The sequence below is a fragment of the Podarcis tiliguerta genome, assembly GCF_965153285.1.
Source record: "Podarcis tiliguerta genome assembly, chromosome: 5".
Lineage (NCBI taxonomy): Eukaryota > Metazoa > Chordata > Lepidosauria > Squamata > Lacertidae > Podarcis > Podarcis tiliguerta.
The window spans coordinates 16026621-16048008 of record NC_139538.1 but is presented as its reverse complement, the minus strand read 5'-3'; the positions used below and the strand labels follow the sequence as shown (position 1 = coordinate 16048008).

General features: G+C 42.6%; 1 protein-coding gene and 1 long non-coding RNA gene across 51 annotated transcripts in view; one reads left to right on the top strand and one right to left on the bottom strand.

The window, feature by feature from the left end:
- LOC310678499 overlaps nucleotides 1-11906 on the top strand; it is a 99931-nt gene extending 88025 nt beyond the window's left edge. Inside the window, exons 2-3 of the long non-coding RNA XR_014511780.1 lie at nucleotides 9081-9126; nucleotides 11538-11906. This is a non-coding gene — a long non-coding RNA (uncharacterized lncRNA). The remainder of the gene's footprint in view (nucleotides 1-9080; nucleotides 9127-11537) is intronic.
- Nucleotides 1-21388, bottom strand: part of MECOM (MDS1 and EVI1 complex locus) — a 457532-nt gene that overhangs the window by 64723 nt on the left and 371421 nt on the right. For 26 of the 50 annotated variants that reach the window (XM_083441880.1, XM_083441883.1, XM_083441879.1 and 23 more), the window contains one exon: nucleotides 12947-13081. In XM_083441880.1, coding sequence (XP_083298006.1) covers nucleotides 12947-13081 — 135 coding nt within the window. Of the gene's footprint in view, nucleotides 1-12946; nucleotides 13082-15744; nucleotides 16063-16157; nucleotides 16933-17127; nucleotides 17294-21388 lie in introns of those variants that run through there. The other 24 variants (XM_083441891.1, XM_083441885.1, XM_083441892.1 and 21 more) reach the window with 18 other exon arrangements.

Below are 21388 nucleotides of genomic sequence, written 5' to 3'. Positions count from 1 at the left end.
GGGGAGAGCTGAAGCGTTCCTGTGTGCAGTCTTGTTGTTCATCTCCCCACCACCACCACCCAGGGCAGAGAAGACGATCAGCAGCACTTTGAGGAATGCCCCAGCTCTCAAGTTTTTTTTTGGGGGGGGGGCATTCTGATAATAGTGGCGGGGGCAGGGAGTGACACATTCTCATTTCAGGAAACGTGTAGGGAAAAGTCTGAAGGGGAATGCTCAGGTCCCTGAGAAAGGGGTATTTATCAGAAGAAGAAAAGGTGGGAGGGGAGGAAAAAGATCACAAAACTGACACAAAACAAACGCTAGAAAGGATATAGATGAGAAGGCAGGATTGGTCTGGAAAGAGGGATAACTCCTCCCTAGAGAGGAAGCAGAAGGCTTCAGAAGACCCTGCCTGATCCTTCTAGTAGGAGGCACCATCCTACCAGAAATGCCTCCAATAGCATCTGGTGAACCTCCTTTCTGCCCTAGGCAGAACATGCCCTAGGCACTAACATGATATAAAAAGTGTAATAAGGATGCCTTTGAGCATGTGCAGAATGCTTTGCCTCGGAGCACTGGGATAAGAAATTAAAAGCAGCACTTTCAAGCCTGAGATTGAGCTTTCAAGCAACATAACATTTCCAGGATAGTTTGAGATTGGGCAGGTCTTTAGATATTACATTCTGTAGCCAGGCTTCAGCAGGTTTTAGTCCCATGGCTTGATTTCAAGAGGTCAGCCCTGGAGCACATTATGTAAGAACACAGAGCACATGTGGGCCTATGAAACTGCCCAACACTCCCAACTCAGAGACTTAGCTTGTTTCTTTAAATGGTCCATCTAGAATGAGTAGCTAATATTCATTTCACATTTTCTCCCAAGAAATTAAGCCAAGCACAGGAGTGCATAAAGAACATGGATGTTACTGTTACAGCAAGTGAAGGAAGGTGGTTTTAAAGTTGTTTATTATTGCTTTGATAACATAAGACCTATCCACAGAACCTTCCCCCAACTTAGCTCATTAAATGTACAAAGCTGAGCTGTCGTATGGTATACATACACATACATACATATATACCTTATGCAGTTCTCAGCATAAATAAAATGCTAGGCTTTGAATTTATAGTAACCATACCTTTCCGTTATAGCTACTATCTCTTAAAGTGCAAGTTCTCCATTTTTATCACTTGGAGCATAGTAGTGTAATAATATTATAAGGCTTACATTCCAAAGTAGAACACCTGGATGACTTGAGATTGAAAGGATGCTCAAATGTTCTTCTCTATCCCCCAACTCTTGACAGAATCCAAAATTCTGTCTCAACGTTTATCGCCTGCTATGATTAAAACACATCTCAACATACTGGAATGTGTTCACTGCTTGTCCTACTCAGAGTAGACCCACTGAAATTAGTAGCCACAACTTAGGTTCCTAAATTTCAATGGGTCTACTGTGAGCAGAATTTAATTGAATACAGCCCATTTATACCTGGGTAGACCAAAGGCAGGTACAGCCAAAACTAGATTGCATTACATTCTCTCCCTTCCCAGCACAAACAGTGCTCAGTCACATTAAAGTCAGTAAGCTTACAACCCTAAACCCATTTATTAGAAAAGTTACTTTAAGTAAACACTTATATGGGAACAGAACAGCAGCCTTAGATGAATTTTCAAATGTTAATCACTCTACCCAACCTCCATGATCTTAAGAGTGTTGACTTGTAAATCATGTAAATTAAAGTATCATACATCTCACCATAGTGAAGAAGGCTGTGGTCAGGTGATCTGTATGCTATCCAGGTGTTAACTGTTAATGAGCCGTTTCAAGGTCTCTTCTGATTCTTTATCTTTAAATCAGACTTGAACCAAATATCTCTTCTGCTAGGAACGCCTTCTGTAAAGTAGGACCCATGGCCACCCTATGGAATCCTCCCCTTGCATGCTGTTCTGGGGTTTCCTCCAACCCTGTCCCTGCCCCGCCCAGCCAATTTGAGGGAGGAGAAAGGCAAACAAAAAAAAAACATTTATCTAGCAGAAGGCCTCAGATTGGCTTCCACTAATGGAACTATCTGGCACTTTGAGTACCATTTTCAGTTTCTTGTAGAGAAGTTTAAGCTTTCAAAGTGTGTAAGGCACAAATTGCTTTTTTAAAATTCCCCTTTTCCATTTCCTATGCAAATACAAAGCCTGGAACCAGGGGCAGGGAACCTGTGGTCCTCCAAATGTTGCTGCACTACAACTCCCATCATCCTTCACCATTGCTTATCCTAGCTGCAGCTGATGGAAATTGAATGCCAACAACACCTGGATGGCCACAAACTACCCACCTCTTGCCTAAACTGATCAGCATGTATTGTCAGATTTTGAAAAGCTGTCTCCTGCTTTTTAACATGTATGAACTCACACTTCTCCCAAAGGCGCTATTTTTAGTGACACATGAAAATTCTCAATGCATCACTAGAACTCCCTGTACTACATTGAATGGGATATGAAGGGGATGGGGGAGAGATAACAGGGCTGGCATTCCTTCTTATCCATTCAAAACGCAGAATTAATTTGAGCTGAAGGGATTGCGTCTCATATCTCCTTAGGGAGGCCCTTTTACACTTTGCAAATCATAGAGGGGAGGGCACTACCTCAGTGCAGCGGGTGGCTAAATTGCGCTTTGGTACATGCTGTCCTTCTGTCCTATCATTAAATGACAGGGAAGCAGATCTCTGTGGAAAATGGGGCCACACTCAACTCTTCCTCTTCCTGAGGTGAATGAAGGAGGCTCAGTCCATTCATCCACACAGTTCAGAGCCCCCTGCAGTCTAAATGATATCATCGTAGGGCTAGGATTTCAACAGTCTGCCTGAAACAGCAAGATAGCATGTTGACTTACAAGTCAATTGTTTTGATTTGTCTCTCCCGCTTCCCCAATCCAATGCTCCTCTGCTGCATGTTGTGCCCATGGAATGCGAACGCTCAAATACTGATCTGAGGGGGGTTCCCACTTTCTTCCTACCTCAGACTCAGATCTTCCTGTAACTGCAGAAATGCCGTGGGAAGGAACAGAAGAACAATGAAATGAGAGGGCTGCAACCTCAGGATACCACCTCAGACATTGGGGCATCGCAGTCTGTTAGCAGCCCATGTGAGGGCTAAACCACCTCTAGACAAACAGGCTGACTTATAGGATACCCAAGGGTAGTTGTGTAACAGCAGTAGCAGAGTGGGCAAATTCTGAAAAGACAAAACCAAAGCTCTGGATTTCTCACACACACAAAAGAAGAGAGTGGTACAGTCACCAACTAAATGAGCTGGAAAGACTGGACAGTAAAGAGCAGACATCAAGTCTTTGCTGTAATACAAATGAACAAATGAGGCAGCCCCCATGTCATTGCTAAGCAAATCTGGGTCTTATGAGTGCCTGGATGGAAGATTGCCTGGGAACCCCATGCGCACTGCCATTATGGAAGCAAGGTATGTATAAACGGGGCGGGGAGCTATTTAGGGGTCTATAGAATCATAGAGTTGTGGAGTTGGAAGGGACCTTGAGGGTCATCTAATCCAATCCCCTTCAATGCAGGAATATGCAGCTGTCCCATGGGGGGGTCAAACCTGCAACCTTGGCATTATCAGCACCACTCTCTAACCAGTTATCCAGGCCAATTATGTGAACATTTCATTCCTCTTTCAGATATTATACAGAAAGCTTTCACCTTATCTTTGAGAAGGGGTGAGATTTCCTCTAAAATATTGGGGACGCAGCTATACAGCTGCAAATAAAATGTTTTAAGTGCAATATACAATGTGGCACTAGATGGCGATAGTGAGCCTTATGGAAAATTCAATGTATTTTTAAAAACACTTTTTAAAAAAAGCATTTTCAGAACGGTTTTTATATGCGTGTAGATTTCACCTGGGTGAAATTAGATATTCATACAAAAAAGGTAATTTCTTGCATATGTCCTTTCAGAGTGGTAAAATGCAAGTTACATGTGTAGGTGTGACCTCATGAGGGCCAGTTAATTCTTGAAAGTATAATAAGCCACCTTTGACAGGAACATCACTTGGTTACCCAAAAGAAAGGCAAGGACGCAGGATGGCAGCATATCTGTCTGTTGCGTAAGTGACCATTTTTCGCTTGGCATGGGAAGCCTGAGTTTTAAAAGCCAAAATGGATGTGTACATGCACAGTGTAGGATGTTACCATTCTTCCTAAGTCCCACGTTCAAAATGACAAGGGCAGGATTAAAAAAATAATAATAATACAGAAACAAACGGCAATGAAGATCATGGACATTTGTTCTTGCAGGACATATCTCAGAATGGAGATTTTCCTCTCAACATGCAAGTCTGTACCATATCCTGTTCCATGTCTCAAGGCTCTAATTCCAAATTGTTCCTACACTGACCTTCATGGTCATCATCACCCTCATGCCCTGCTTGGGCACTTCCAAAGGTATTTGGCTAGCTGCTGTTGGAAACATGATACTGAACTAGACCGAAAGTGGTCTGATCCGGCAACACAATTGTTCTGTTCTTAAAGAATAGCAAAGTGACACAGTAGGAATAAAGTACTCCATGTGCTCACCACAGCCCATGCAAGTTTGCTGCACCTACTTCTATGAAATGTTTCAGCTTTGTGGACATAATCAGTTTAGGTTATGTCTGCACTATGACTCATGCTATAGGAATCATAGTATGGAAACATATCCTTGTTCCTTTGCTTTTTTTTTTTTTTAAAAAAAAGCTATAACGTGGTATGGGATAGGTCTGCATCAACCTTAATCCAACAGCATCCACCCAACCTGACACAATTTCCAGTCCTGAGCATGCCATGATAAGAATTGGCCAGCCACTCATCAGTATTTATGACAATTTCAAAACCACACCATCTCCCAAACTTGGCTGCAGGCCTTTTACAAGCAGGTACAACACTCTAAAAGCACAACACAATAAAACTAGCAGGATAAAATAGTTGAAATATAAAATACTATATATGAAAACCAGATTATAACTGCTGCACAGCAGTTTGACAAAAAATATATATTAAGCATTTCTGGGAAAGGCTGAGAGTTTCACGATTCTCTAAAGACAAAAGATTTGCAAAGTTGTAGGATAGCCCCCAAAACCATCTCTCAGCCTTGCTTTGGGGACTTGGTGAATGGATATTATTGCCAGGGAAGTACCTTTGATAGATTGAGGTAAAAAAAAAAAAGGAGGAGATGGTAGATACGATCATTAAAGTATATAGAGTCCCAGCATTCAGGGCTGATTGCATGACTGACCTGCTGGAATGGGGCTTGTTCTGAGATGTAATGAAAACAGCAGCATATAATATTTTGTGCTACTGACTTTGCTGTTCTGATTTAGTAGCTTACTGTATATTTTTATAATGATTTTATCTTCTGAAGTTCTTGAATTTATACCCCACATTTCCACCACTGAATTCAGGGTGGCTATTTTATTTTCACAACAACCCTGAGAGCTAATTATGCTGAGAAACAATGGCTGGACCCCAGCTCACTCACTATGCTTTGTGGGCAAGTGAGGGACCTGAACACAGATTCTCCAAGTCAAAGTTGTAGCCATTATATCACAGTGTACGTATTCGCTAACTGCCTTGAACAAGGTATCTGGGAAAAATTGTACAGACATTTTAAGTAAACCAATAAAACAACTTCAGGTCACATCCAATTGTTTTTTGATCATCCTATCATGCTGCTGGTTCTGTAACCTTCAAAGCTTATAACATGCCCATATACGTAGAGGCCAAAATCTGATGCACACTTATTTAAGAGTACTGTATGCTCCATTCAACACACTGAGACTTTTTTCTAAGTAACAATGTATAGAATGGCCCTGCACATTAACAATTTATTATTGTTATTCAGAGGGAATCCTACACTAATTCCCCTCCACTTCCTCCCCTGTGTATCGTATCTGGTGTGGCCGGCCAGCTTTTATGATGGACAATTGTTTCAGTCACCATAATATACCGTATTTTTCTGTGTATAAGACTAGGGTTTTTTTTTACCAAAAAAATAGGTTTAAAATTGGGGTTCGTCTTATACATGGGTAGTGCTGAGGGGTGTTTTCTTAATTTGAAGTCCCCCAAAATAGGGGGCGTCTTATACATGGAGGTGTTTTATATATGGAAAAATACAGTATATTTCACCTTCTGAAACTAGCATGCAAAAACCCTGCCAGAGAATACCAGTTGTAGTTTTGTTGATTGTGGTGTAGACACCTGTCCATATGCAGTGTGGCATAGAGAACTCAATAAACAAAATGTCAAATCTTCCACCCAGTGTCAGGAAAATGGGGATACTTAACAGTAATATGTTTACACAGGACTTTATTAAATAAATTAATCAACATAATCCCACCTTGAGTAGAATTCAAGGTGAATTTTCTTACGTTCTTCTACTACCAATTTTAAAAGAAAAACAACAACAACGAACAAAAGGAGTTGGCAGAAACCACTGAGTGAATTACAGCTTAGCATTTTCACTGTAGGCATCTTTAATCCTCTCTATTATTTCTTAAATGCTTGCAAAGATTATAAGATAATCTCCCATCAACAAATTTCTTTTCACTTAGAGAGAACGGCATGCTTGTCTGATTGTGCCTATTAAAGGCTAGCTGTCCAAGTTCTTTCATTGTGCACTGACAAGTTTTGAAATGACTTAAGATTTCTGAAAACTTCCTTCCAATTTTAGGGCATCTCAGGACACAACAGAAGTTTAAAGCAAGAGTGGTCAATGCAAGGCCTCTGAATATAATCCATGCTGCCTCTGGAAAACATTTATTCCTCTCCCCCCTCCAAACAACAACAACAGTGGCTGGGTTTGCCCAGCCACTCTGAGCGGCTCCCAACAGAATATTAAAAATAGAATCAAACATTAAAAACTTCCCCAAACAGAGCTGCCTTCAGATGTTTTCTAAAAGTCAGGTAGTTGTTAATTTCCTTGACATCTGATGGGACGGCGTTCCACAAGGCAGGTGCCACTACCGAGAAGGCCCTCTGCCTGGTTCCCTGTAACCTCACTTCTTGCAGTGAGGTAACCGCCAGAAGATTCTCAGAGCTGGACCTCAGTGTCTGGGCAGAACGATGGGGGTGGAGATGCTCCTTCAGGTATACTGGGCTGAGGCTATTTAGGGCTTTAAAGGTCAGCACCAACACTTTGAATTGTGCTCGGAAACGTATTGGGAGCCAATGTAGGTCTTTCAGGATTGGTGTTATACGGTCTCGGTGGCCGCTCCCAGTCACCAGTCCAGCTGCCGCATTCTGGATTAGTTGTAGTTTCTGGGTCACCTTCAAAGGTAGCCCCACGTAGAGCACATTGCAGTAGTCCAAGCAGGAGTTAACTAGAGCATGCACCACTCTGGGGAGACAGTCTGCAGGCAGGTAGGGTCTTAGCCTGTGTACCAGATGGAGCTGGTTGACAGCTGCACTGGACACAGAATTGACCTGCGCCTCCATGGACAGCTATGAGTCCAAAATGACTCCCAGGCTGCACACCTGGTCCTTCAGGGGCACAGCTGCCCCATTCAGGACCAGGGAGTCCTCCACACCTGCTCGCCTCCTGTCCCCCCAAAACAGTACTTCTATCTTGTCAGGATTCAACCTCAATCCATTAGCCGCCATCCATCCTCCAACCACTTCCAGACACTCACACAGGACCTTCACTGCATTTATTGGTTCTGATTTAAAAGAAAAGTAGAACTGGGTATCATCCGCATACTGATGAACACCCAGCCCAAACCCCCTGATGATCTCCCTCCAATTGGCCTGACAACAGAACATAACTTCCTCAGTTGGGGCAGTGGGAATTAATTGTGGAAAATTAGATTCAGATTTCATCTTAATGTTGCCTACTCTTGGTCCCAATGTTTGCTTGCTAAATCACACGTAATAAATTTAACTATGTATGCAAATCAGTACAACTTCCAAATAGTTTACAGGATACATGTACTTGTGAGTACATAGTGCTATTTCTACATATTATACCATAAACAGTCACTAGAAAAGGCCATTGTGGAACTGCTGGTTTCAAGGCAGTTGGGTCAGCAGACTACTGAAACCTACAACCCACTTTTTCCTGAGTAGACTTACTAAGAGCAGCAGCACTGTCCAGAGGACTGTATTCAGGCTAAACTCCCAATCCTAAACCGCAGTCAAGAACCCAGAGAAAAAATGGACTTACACACATGCCTGATCATACCCATCATGTATAAGAAAATGCCTCTAAAAGAACAGCGCGGGCATCCAGGCATGTATGTTTAAAACTGCTTAAATTCAAATATATGTGGATGAGGCTGAATGTAAGCAGTTGTTGGCAGACTTGAGCCATAGAATGAAGCTGCTGCAAATATAAGGTTAGCTTAAATGTAACTCCAAAATTACAAAATATTAATTAAATAGGCGGCCTGTGTTTGTGTGTGTAAGCAATGTGTTTTAAAGCTATTTAAAGCAAATGCACTAGTGTTTTAAAATAATGGAAGAAACTTGATAAAAAACATTTAATAGTTGTATTATACTTGTTTGACTGTATAATAGCCCTACCATGTTTATTCCCAGTAGAACAAAACCAGGTGTAGTAAAACATGGTCTTTGTAATACAAAGCAAACTAAAATCCATCTACTAGTCTAATTTTGGCATGAGAACTAAAGATGCATTTCATATTTTCACGATTCTCCATCATATGAAGAAATTTAGGGTTATATAAATACACACATAATACATATGTTTTTAATATTTAAAATGTTGCATGCCCCCTTACTGGATTTCAAAAAGCAGTCAATGGCCTAGTTGAAGCTTATGGAACATTCTGCTATCTTATAATAATAAAAAATGACTTCGCTATAGTTATATTTTACAGTACAATCATAAACTTGTTCTCAATTGGAATTGCTCCCTAGTATGTGCGCTTAGGATTACATACTTTCTTAGGAGTAAATATGAATTCCCACTCACTGAATTCAGTGGGACTGACTTCCAAACAGACATGCAGAGGATCAGACTGTGAAATATCCACGACTGTAATTTAACATTTCTCTTTTCCATGAGGTTGGTTTCAATTCTTTTAAGCTTAAACTTTTGTGTTTTTAGGATCAACATCATGCATACCCTTCCAATATGTGCTGGATAAAAACAGGTACGCTTGTCTTATGGCTGATGAAAAAAATGTAGTGATGTACTATAACACCAGTATAAGCTGTCTACTTCCATGAGGTATGGGGACTGCTCTATTTCCCTTGAGAATTCTGGAAACCGTAACATAAAGAATGTATAATTTACTACCACCTGGAAAACAGCTATTTAAACATTAAGATACCACAAATTTGTACTTTCAAACTGTCTCACACAAACCAATCTCTTCAAGGCTACAGTTCTCCAAATCTCAAAATTCAGTATATATTAATAAAGTTACTCTATCCCTTTAAAACGAGAGAAAGCAAACTTGTATTCAATCAGTCATGAAAACCTATGTGAAGCAGACACAAATTTGTTACAAACCAATGACTGGTAAACTGTAAGAAAGTAGGTTTAGTATGCAAAGATACATACAGACTTGTCCTAAAACACAATAAGAAACTTTTACCAATTTTGCTCAAGCTACTGTCAAGTCCAAACTGATCCCCGCCCCTCAAAAAAAATGCATTCCACTGAGAAACACGGATGACAAGATCCTATAGACAGCACACTGTAAAGAACGGTAGTACCCTGGAACGGTGGGGGACGACGACCAATATAACAACCTATTGCACAGTATTTGGAATTCATTATTTGCAAACATCTTGAATTACATACTTTTAAGACTTATTAGACATGACAGGAGATAATAGGACAGCGCTGGGAAATTCTAGATCAACTTTATTGGGAGGGGAAAAGGAATCTATCCCCATCCAGTCTTAAAAGTCCTGTTCTACATCCAATCAAATGAAATATGAGTTGCTCTCAGCATACATGTTTTGACTGCATCCCATTATTCTTGAGCTGTTCATCTTAGTAGGGCTTATTTATATAGTTATAAGAAGGAACGCAGACCTTTTGTAAAGTTGTTCCAAAGTGATGAAATCTGACCTTAGACAAGAAAACGGGGGGAGGACGGGAGGACAGTGGAAGAAGGGAAGCAAAGCACTTTGACAAATAAAAAAAGAAAGGCTTAAGCATAGACAACAGCAAAAAGTTGTTTTTCTTTCCCTAGGTGTTAAATGATAAAGGCTCTGCTGAGTGGCTAGATTGTAAAGGCTGGAGACCCAGCTGAAACCCTCCAGCAGTCTAGGGCTCGTGTCTGTCTTTCAGTTTATCTTGCCTTCAGCGCTATAAATGTGAATTCGACCTTGTTTCATCACACTGACAGCAACAACTTTCCCCTGTCCCAGATAAAGTACAGCATTTGCTAATGAATCTGGCAGGTAATTTGAGGTAATTAGAGGTTAACACAATTACTGCTGATCAAGTACTGCTGTCCTTGGTCTCAATAGTTAATAATATATCTCAGTCAACTGGGGTGTTCATTAGGCGATGAGTAGGACTAATTCACCAACTGGCAGGCCTTATTCCTCATGGAGAAACAGAGTGAAACAACAGATCTGGTAAATGGTTCCAGTCAGCTTTTTAAGTCTTGTGTTTAGCACTGCGTGGTCATACCTATGCTTCCTAGGACCTCCTGAAAATGCAAACCAAATTCTCTCTAGTCATCTGCAAATTCTGAATGTATTCTCTCCGTTTTAATGCCTTATCAGAGAGGTTTCCTTGTGGTGTGTGGGACTGCCTAGAACCCAGAGTGATATGTATCCATACACATTATATGTAGAAAAAGCATCCTTTTCGAGAGTTTGCATCTATACACACACAATATCAATTTCACAGTTTGATCTGTCCTAATTTACTTTTACCTCTCCCACTTTGAGGTAAAACAATGGAAGAGGCGGCTTGCCGCATGGAAAGCTCACTTTAAGGCTTGAGATGACATTTACCAACTTGTACCTTGACTCTAAACAGGTTTACTTTGAAGTAAAGGGACCGAGTTCCAATCATGTGTTTATGATATTAGTATTTGGTGGCCTGTGGCCCATGCTATTAAGTACTAGAATAGGTATGTGTAATTGTTGACCATGTAAAGAGATACAAATTAACTTTCAATCTATTTTTCATGTTCCTTGCGTATCTTGTGCAGTGTACTACACAAAGGGCAAGTGGTTTTTGTCATTTGCAGATTTGAAGAATAATCAGTTATATAAATATATATCTGCAAACGGTGCAGGATGGTGCAAAAATAAATACCTCTCCAGTGAATTAGGAAAAGAACTTGTTGGCAGTAGTACAGGTGCCATTACCAACTGTGAAAAATGTAAACATTAAAAAGTAACGAGTTCTGTGATGTTAATTCCAAACTGTGTGCATAGGTTGGAGCAAGTGTTAGATGTTTTAAACATATTTCTGTTTAAATCTGACATATGTTTTGTTATTTTTAGAACATTATCAAGATGCAAGCCCTTAGCAATTGCCCCCTTAAATCCATTTGGATTTATTTACTAAATTCACTTTCTTTTCCCCCAGTCAAGCTTTACTATATGTAAAAATAAATTGAGCACAACACTGGCGTTTCCTTTCTGTAAGCGGCTGCACAATCTCAGGATGGATCATTTTTCTCTGCAAACCAGACTGCAACTTTCAGAATGTATATTTCATTTGCTAATGGCCTTTATTGCTTCTTTACTTGAACCATGTGGTCGGCAAGAAAAACCAATAGTGGCCAATTCTGTTTGCTCAATCTTCTATGCCTTTAATATGGAGGCTTTAAGAAGTCAGGGCTTGAAGATATCTGACCCCAATTTGGAAAAGATTTTACTTGTGTTATTTGTAAATATGTGAAATTCTGCGAAGGGCAGAGCATAAAAACACTGAGTATATCAAGGTAAATAATTTCACTGAAAATAATTGTTTCTAATTGAAACTTTGTGCGTACTTGTGATTTTTTCTTTTCTTTTACCCTGTCATGCCAAGGCAATTAAATCAATGTTATAACCAACCTACCCAATTTAGGCTGCAATCCTATGCATGCTTACCTGGGTTACTTCTCGGTAGACATTAATAGGATTGCACTGCTTTTATTGACATCAAATACTAACATAATCCATAGCCCCCTGCTCTAACCAGTTTAGTGTTTGCTTTAAAAGTCAATGGTCCTCAAATCCTCTAACTATATTAATTTTTAAAATCGCATTATTGTATTTATTTTACATTTATGTACAAGTTAAGCAGAGCCTGGAGAAGAGAGGATGCAAAGATGAATAATATAGCATTATACTGTTTCAAAGCAAAATGTCCTTCATTATTTTATCTGGCTGCATTCCAGAAGTGCTATTTAAAGGAACAAATGTAATTAACATCCCATTCCTATACAGATTGAAATTTCTACTACTGCTGTAAATTACCAAGGAAAAAATGGGAAATGATATTATTTATTTCAGAAAGAGGGGTATAAAATGTGCAATGACTGGGAAAATATGTCTGGATATTGATAGGTAGCTGATAGAGGATATTTGAGAAGTTATTTTTACACCTTTCTTCACTGAGATTGATACAGAAGAGTATTTCACAAGTTTCAACTTGACAATTGGGTGCCCTATTTGACCAGAAAATTAGCTAGAAAATATTAGCATCAAAGAGGAATATATCCACTTCAAATATGTTTGGGTGATATAAAGATCATGACCCATGCTTGACATAAAAAGGATAAGGATAAGTGGACAAACATTAGGGGAGACATATGCTGTTGCTGCTTTAAAAGCAACCACCACCACCTCTGTTCTGCTTTTCGCATCTGTGCTTTTCAATTTATGTACGCTTAAACAGCAAATAGACCACACCGTCCACAACTTTAGGTTGGCTGCTATTCTGTTTTTTTCCTCCCAAGGATATCATAAAGCTCTTAAAAGTAAGCCCAGTAAATGTTCACTACATACCTGATCACTTATTTGACATGCAACAAGGTTGGGCTGATTATAGCATCCAGCAAATCTGATATACTTCAGCCAGTTTCCTACATCTGGCTGACTGGCATCAATGCAGAATTTCACATTGTAATACTCATCCAAGATCTAGAAAGAAAAGAATACAAAACAATAAATTGATGTTGTGTTTTGTTTCTGGTCCGAGTTGTACTAATTAAAAAGAAATCCCAGCTCTTCAAAACAAACAAATAGGTTTCTTCAGTAGACTTCACAAAAATGATTAGCTTAAACAAGCCTAATAATTAAAGGAGCAATCAATCTATTGTAAGAGCATTCCCCCCAACATGTTTTGTAGAATCAAAATGCTGTGGAATAATCACTATAAGAACAGATTAATTAAGTGCTGCAAGCTTAGGGAACAGTCATGATTTCAATCATTTTTATGAAATGTTAACTTGTTAATCAGCAAACAGATGCAAAAATGATTAACCACATATAAGGTGTTGCCCTTTAGCATTCTGTGTTTACCATCTTTAATAAAGCCTTTTCCGTTCAAAAGTCTATACTAAATAAAGTTTAGGTTTCGAGGAATTAATTTTCTCCTAATGTTCCATTTATCCCTCTCATATGCAAACCTTGAATCACAACTCTTTAATCAAAGCAAATTGCAGGATTTGGCTAATAATAGGGCCTCTTATGCCACACCAAAGAAAATAAATGCAATAAAATGTAAACACTTGCTCGAAATGTGGCTATGTTCAGCACATGCCCCTAAATGGTTTCAGATATGTGGATAATAAACAAACTTAATGTGATTGCTGGTGGTTACTTTATAAACACCGTCCTATAAGAATAATATTATGATAACTGGCTAATTATTATACATGCAGTTTCACAAATTGCCAGCATACAGGCCTAACCTGAGGTTTCAACTGAGCAATATTTAAAGTGAAAATATACATCTTAGAACATTTCCCCTATCTTATGGCAAGCATGCTAACCAGCTGGTAGTGGAAAGTTTTTTAAAACCGAAAAAAACCCCAATACAAAGTGTGTATGAAAAGAACCGAAAGGGGAAGAAACTGCAGAGAAAGAATCTGAACACATGTTCAGATCCACAACAAACAGTTCTGGCCGCCAAACTGAACGTCCTGGTATTATTTATCATTTTAGTTAATGAAAACCTAAAGGAAGTTTCCTATCAAGGACCAAACAATCTGGTCTACCAGCTCCAAATCAGGAATTAAATGAACCCAGTGGGAAAGCTGCTTTATCTAGGTCCACCTGAAGGTTAAAGACAAAAGTTGGAGGGCACATTTCCATAGCCCTAGAGCAGTTTTAGCAAAGAGTTCAGGTAATCACCCAGAAGTAGCTTTAGATCATTAACTCCCCACAAACTTCAAGAGGACAAAGCAGAGGGCACAAAGCAAGAGGTACGAAGAAAGTGCCTCTCATGTGTTTTGTTAACCAGTGAGGCACTTAAGAGCAACAAGGGTACCACCAGTTTCATTTGCTAAAAGAAAATAAATAAATGAGTATTTGCTGGAGATTGCCAGGGGGGAAGTCACTTCAAAGTCAATCTCACTAGGTGAACTAGGTGTTGGATTCTTTACATACGCAGTGGTAAACACTCTGGTCAAAAATCTTCATTGCATAGGGAAAGAAAATGTGACTTCTGAGTCGCCAAGTCTCACAGTCTAACCTTGACCCCACTAACCTCACCTCATCACCTGAGCCTCCAATTGGGTCATGGGGAAGAAAACAAAATAAACAAAATAAAAACCAGCCCTTTCAGCGGTGGTGTACAATTGACAAACACTTGTTTCCAAAGCAGAGTCCTTATGGTGTCCTCGGTTAAAATAAATGGCACTGAGATCTGGCAGAAAGCAAAGAAGCAGTAGCAGACGCTTGGTTGCAAGGGCCAGTGCTCGCTGATTCGGGCCCCTTTCTGAAACTCAAGGCAGAGGAAAAATAAAAGGTTATGGGAAGAAGATGAGCCTTGCTTCCAAGCCCTTGTTTCCCTCTACACGCAAACCCTCTGACTCCTTTCTCTTCCCACAAATTTATTAAGCGATCCAACGGTTCAGATGTCCATACAAAGTTCAGAAGGTAAATTAATCAAGAGAGCTCCGGGAAATGTGGCGAGGAGAGAGGGGGGGATGCACGTGGAGAGGAAGAAGGAAAAGCTTCCCAGCTCCACGCCTAATTCCTTTATATATAATTCGTTTTCGTGTTGACTTCCTTGCAACTCCAACTGTCACCAATGAATTAATTCAGCTATTGAAGTGTAAAGTTCAAGTCCAGGGTTTTAAGTTTGTTTCTCTTTTTTTCCTCCTTTCAGCCGTTGTGTTTGAACATTTGGGTGCACTTTCGGTAGAGACGTAAAACTTAGTGCGCTTAACATCGCTCGCTTCCCCTGCTTGCCTCCTTCCTTACCCGATCTGATGTCAAGTGAGTGCTTTGCCTTTTTTTTTCGTGGAATATGTTAAGCTTAACTCCTGCTGGTTATTTTTAAAAGGGAAAAAAAGATATAGAACTCCTCACTCTGTCTGGAAGATTAAGCAAAGCAAAAGTATGGTTGCGACATGACTCCTCCTCAAATATCCCTAAAAGCAACACTTAAAGCCTCTTGAAAATGCAACAAACGCTCCGAGAGCCACGTACCATTTATTCTCGTTTCACATTTAATTGATTTACTTCTGAAATAACTGCAGAAACAGTGATACAACAAACCTGCAATTGCAGATGCCTGCTCTTTCACTCTCCGCACCCCGCGACTACTACAGCAACATGGCTAAAGTAACCTTTACCTGAGGCCAAATCTTGCTTGGCAAGTCTCTCGATCTGGGTCAGCTCCATCTTACCTGGGACAGCCAGACAGGCATCCCCACCACCCATCCCGGACACGCATCTCGCACTGCCCCCCGCCCCGTCCCTCTGCCCCGGAGACAGAGGAGAGCCGCTGAGCGCGCGGGGAAGGTGGGGAGGAAGATCGCAGCTTAAGGTTTGTTTCTGTTTTCTTTGCAAGTGGAATCTGCAAAGGGGGCTGGAGAAGGAACCCAGGAAAGAGAGAGAGCGAGAGCGCGCCACCGAGGGAGGGAAGGAGCGAGGGAGAGAGAGAGAGGCGAGGGGGAAAGTGCCCGGGCCACATGGAAACACACTTTTTGTTGTTGTTGTTATGACTAGCTGGCTTGAGCGATCGTCTGGCAACGGCTCCTCTTACCTTGGCCCACTCAGATCACTAGGTCCGCTGCTTCCCAAAACCCCTTCCTTTCAGTGGGAGAGGGGAAGGAAAAAAAAGGAGGGCGGCGTATTGCAAAATAATAATGAAATAATAACAGCAGAGGCAATCAATCCTTCAGGCAGCTGCCAGCAACATCTCAAGAGGAGATCCGCCCCCCCTGACTTCGCTTGCACGCGCGCACCCCCCCCACACGCCCTTTCGCCGCCGCCGCTCTCCAAAGAAGAGTGTCGCCTCTGCAACCCGGTGGAGTCCCGCAGGCGCAGCTTCCTGACTTGCCTCCTGCAGCGTCCGATTTCCTTCTCCGGCATTTGGGGGGGGGGGATCGGGGGGGAGAAAACTTTCCCCCCTCTCCTCGCCTGGAAACTTCTCCGGGTCCTTGAGGGGGCGCGGTGGTGGCAGCGGGGGTCGTTATTGCGGGGTAGGGTGTGTGTATGTGTGCGCGATATTCAATGCGAAAGTGGCGAGGAAGGGAGCTGGTGGCGGGGCTTGGAAGCGGCGGGGATGCGGCGGCGGGGCAGGGGGGGCCAGGAGACGCGCGCCGATTGCTTTAATTGTCCCCATTGATTCGGAGCCCGGCGTGTTAATTTCTTCCCATCGCCTCGCTTGCCCTCCGGCTGCTCGGGGGTTGCAGGGCGTGTGTGAGTGTGTGTGTTGCGTCAAGAAAGTTATGGGGGGGGGGAGGCGGAGGGAAGAGAGGGAGGGAGAGAAAGAGCGAGAAAATAACTTCCTTTTCACTTCTCTGCCGCTTGATCACAAGGGAGGAGAGAAAAGGGTTTGAGCGAGAGAGAGTGTGTAAGGGGGGGCAAGAAGGGGGGAAGAGCGAGGTTTCTCCTCCCCACACTGCACACCTCTTCAGACCTAAGAGCTTCTTTTCCAATCGCAGACTCTCTTTGGAAAGGCTCCCCACCCCGCGCGCGCTTAAAAAAATATATATATATTTTAAAACTACCTCCCCAGATCCCTTCTTGCAACCCTCAGCCGCCAGGCGGTTCTCTTTCATGAGCTGTCTCTTTAATGAGAGAAGGCGCTCTCTCCGGCCAGTGGGGGGGGGGGGGGGAGAGAGGAGAGGAGAGGTATCTCCCCCCACCCTCTCCACCTCTTCGCCGATCGGAAGCCAGACAGAGGCTCCTCTTTCAGTAAATTTTTAAAGTGACAGCAGCCTCCTCTGGCGAGAGAGGTCACAAGAAGGTCGCCCAGACAGAAGTCCTAGCCAGGCAGACTGATTACGGATGCGCCCGTCCCCTTTAAACATGTCAGTTTCATCCATGTAATCACCGGCCAATGGGGAGATCTTGGACGGAAGGAGCCCCCCCCTTTACTCCTCTCCACCCCCCTTTTTCTTTCGCAGGGAAGGGGGAAAGGGGGAAAAGAAACCCCATCGCCACCTCAGTTTTTTTGTTTTTTTGTTTCTGTTGTATTCAGAGAAAGTGCAACTCCCTTAACGCGGCGCTTTCTCTGGGAATGTTTATTTAGGGAGAGTTTTACACAAATCAGCAGCTCTCTCGCTCTTTTGCAAATTAGTATCGGTAGCAATAACGAAATGAGTTGAAGTTCAGTATTTTAATAAGTGGGCTTGTTTGTTTACTTAGAAAAGCGAAAACTGGTTGGTCCAATGGCTCTAAGGGTGTGATTGATCTATAGAGAAATATATAAATTCATCCCCACCTCCCCTAAGCAGAAGAGAGGTTAATAAAATTCTACATTTGCCACCTTTACGCAATCCTCAACAAACGGCTTTCCCCCATCTCACAACCGTTTTCTGTGCTTCGCAAGACACTTTACTAGGAAGAAATGAGTAGTGTGTTTACTATGGAGAAATGAGTAGTGTGGCTGGAGTTATCAGCCTTCTAATTTTGAGACTTCGTTAGTAGATTTCTGGTACAGGTTTCTAAACAGCTCTGAAACTAAAAGCTTTCTCCCATAAAAACCTAGAAAACAAATAGTTAAGATGTATTTTGGCTCCTCTTGAGACTTTCCTACATATCACATCACGACCATGGTAATCGTCAATATACGTTTTGGGGGGGTTGGGGAATGTAGCACGTAAACAGCATCAAGTACAGCGTCCATTGTTTTTAAACAAAATTGGCGAATGAAAGGGCGAGCTAGTTAGCTGCAGGATTAATTATTTTCTCTCTCCCTCTGATATTGTCTTGGCTTCTGTATTTGAAACATATTGGGACAGCAAAGCGGTTTAAGCAGAGCAAAGTCGCGGACCCAAGTCAGCAGATTCTCAGCGAGTTCAACTTCAGCTCTGGGCTTGATGCAGATTCAGAAGAATTGCGATGAACAGGAGCCGCGATGCGCGTCTGCCACATACACACGTACATAAACGTGCAAGAGGGAGCCTGATTAATGAAGAGGGGGAGCAGGCGCGGCTCGCTCACAGGAGTGTGTGGCGCTTGGATACACAGCTAACGTCTCGTAAATGCGAACATGTACAAACATCGGGGAGGAAACCCCGCACTTCGCCTCCCGGTGCCACTCAACTTTTCTTTTTTTTAAAGTGCAAATCTAATTCTCACTTTATAGATTAGGAGAGGGGAGGGCGGGGCCATCGGGGGCCGGAGGAGAAAGTGACAAAAGATGATGATTAATTCGTCTCCGAGGCCTGTTATCTGTGACATTGAACTGTTATTTCAGATAATGGCTATTGTTCCAGGAGGGGCGGGGGGGGGGGGAGAGGAAGAAAACCCTCCCGCCCAGCAGTTGGGCAAAACCAAACGCTTTGTAAATAACATCTTCTCACAGAAGATACGTCCCAAGGTTCTTTCACGGGAAGGTTAAGTTCGGGAGTCTCCCCAGGTCCCGATTTTGCTGTCCTTATTGATTTCCTGCCTTCGCGCAATTTGGTGCCATTCTTGGTGCCTCCTCATTCTCTTTCCTTCCTTTTTCCCCTTTTTCTTTTTTTCAAATTTAGCCATAAATTGGAGCAGCTCGAGCTATGAGCTGTTCTATTTTCTTCCTGTCAGGATGAGGGATTTGTTTTATGATGCATTGTGTATTAAATACAAGTAATCTGGGAAACTGATTGCTCGAGCCCACATAGGCCTGATCACAGGTCCTGATAGGAGGACGCTTCCTTTCCAACGCCACCGATCCCACGCAGCGCGCACCTTCCTTCTCCCTTTGAACAAACGAGCTGCGAAAAGGAGGAAACGTCGGGGAATAAAACACACAGAAGCCGGGGCGGGGGGGGGGCAGGGGAGGGTTAGAAACAGGCTCTGGCTAAATCATGATTTCATAGAAAGGATGGACGTTTTATACACATACCCACACAGCCCAATGTATTATTATTTCTTTGCCCTGGTTTGGAAGGAGGAAAACAGGGAACTTGCGGCTCCTGGCCAGTAGATGGCGTCGCGCGCTGGTGTTAAAGCAACACGAAGCCGCGTCGGGCTCGTAGCTTGCAGGTACTTTTCATCCAGGCGCTGGAGCCAAGGCGGTGGCTGGCTGCTGCTGAGAGTGGAAGGTATCGGCTGAGTGCTGCTCCCCAAGGGTGCAATCGAGAGCCACTCAAAGCAATGGGAGCTCTGCCACTGCTTTCAGTAGGATGCAGATTCCACCCCAAAGGAACTTCGCAATGTACTTGGCCTTCCTACATTTCTGCCCCATCTTTCCTCCTCAGCGGCATTTTAGCCCCGCGGTTGGCCCTTGCGGGGCGGGTTAGGCTGATATTATTATCATGCCAATGCAACGCAAGGAAGGAAGGACCAGGGTTATTGCATTTCTCCTTGGGAGACTCTCCTCCTTCACCTTCTCCGATATAGTGCATTTTAGTTGTGCAGTTCACCTAAGATATATTCATAGAATTGAAGAGTTGGAAGGGACCCCGAGGGTCATCTAGTCCAACCCCCTGCAATGCAGGAATCCCAAGTAAATCATACATGGTGGATGGCCCTCCAACCTCTGCTTACAAACCTCCAAGGTAGGAGCACCCACCACATTCACCAGTGTGAATGTGGCAAATGCAACCACCATACAACTTGGAGAGCTGTGATGTCAGGAGGACTTACTTCTAGATAAATATATGCAGCCATTTAGCCATTGTGGCCTTTTGCAGCGTGACTGTAACCAAGTTTATACAAAATAAGTCCCATTGATTGGGGCCTACTTCCAAGTAAAGTAAATATATTCAGGATTTTAGCCTCCAGCATTTTCACATGAGGCTTAATGTGTCCATACGTGATAGATTTATAAGAAGAATGTAAGGTAAAGGACCCCTGGACGGTTAAGTCCAGTCAGAGGTGACTATGGGTTGCGGCATTCATCTTGCTTCAGGCCGAGAGAGCCGGCATTTGTCCAGAGACAGCTTTCTGGGTCATGTGGCCAGCATGACTAAACTGCTTCTGGTGCAACAGAACACCGTGACAGAAGCCAGAGCGCACGGAAACACCGTTTACCTTCCCACAGTAGTGGTACCTACTTATGTACTTGCCCTGGTGTGCTTTTGAACTGCTAAGTTGGCAGAAGCTGGGACAGAGCAATGGGAGCTCACCCCGTTGCTGAAAGGGTAGTGGCTTGATGACTAGAGAGGGGGTGGCTACTCTAGAGTGTCATGGCATAAGGAACACAGGCAGGAAAGGGAGAAAGAGACAGTGATGACCAAAGGGGCTCAACAGCAGACCAGTTTGGGCAGAACACATAGTAAGGGAGCCATGTAGAAGAAATATAGTTGGGCTGAGGTGGAGAGAGCTCTAAAAATCAGCCTTAGTCTTAAAGTTGGTTCAAAGTGCAATAGGAAGCCAGTGTAAAGTCTATGTGTAAATTACAGTATAAATTACAATGTGATTGTAACAACAGAAGAACACAGTGAGTTTAGCAGAAGTGTTCTAAATCAGCTGGAAGAGGGATCAGAATTTGAAAGGTCTGAACCAGTGATTTCCCCCTAGAAAAATAGTTGCCAGTACTCACCATGTAGTTGTTACAGTTAAGTGTCACACTTTTTAACAACAACTAAAGAGAAGTGCCCCCTAAAAAGTACCCCCTAAAAAAAGAGCACTGGTCTGAACACTATCAATGGTTAGTGTGTAGAACCTTATTCTATTTTTGCTGGGCTGTGGCTACACCGATAGAAAAAAGCACATACCAGTTTGACATCCAGTGCATGGGTTTGTACAACCAGCATGTTACATCCATCATGAAAACTGCACAACAGAGAAGTTTACACCAAATAGAAGCCCATCACAATGGGTGGTAGTTACCATCCT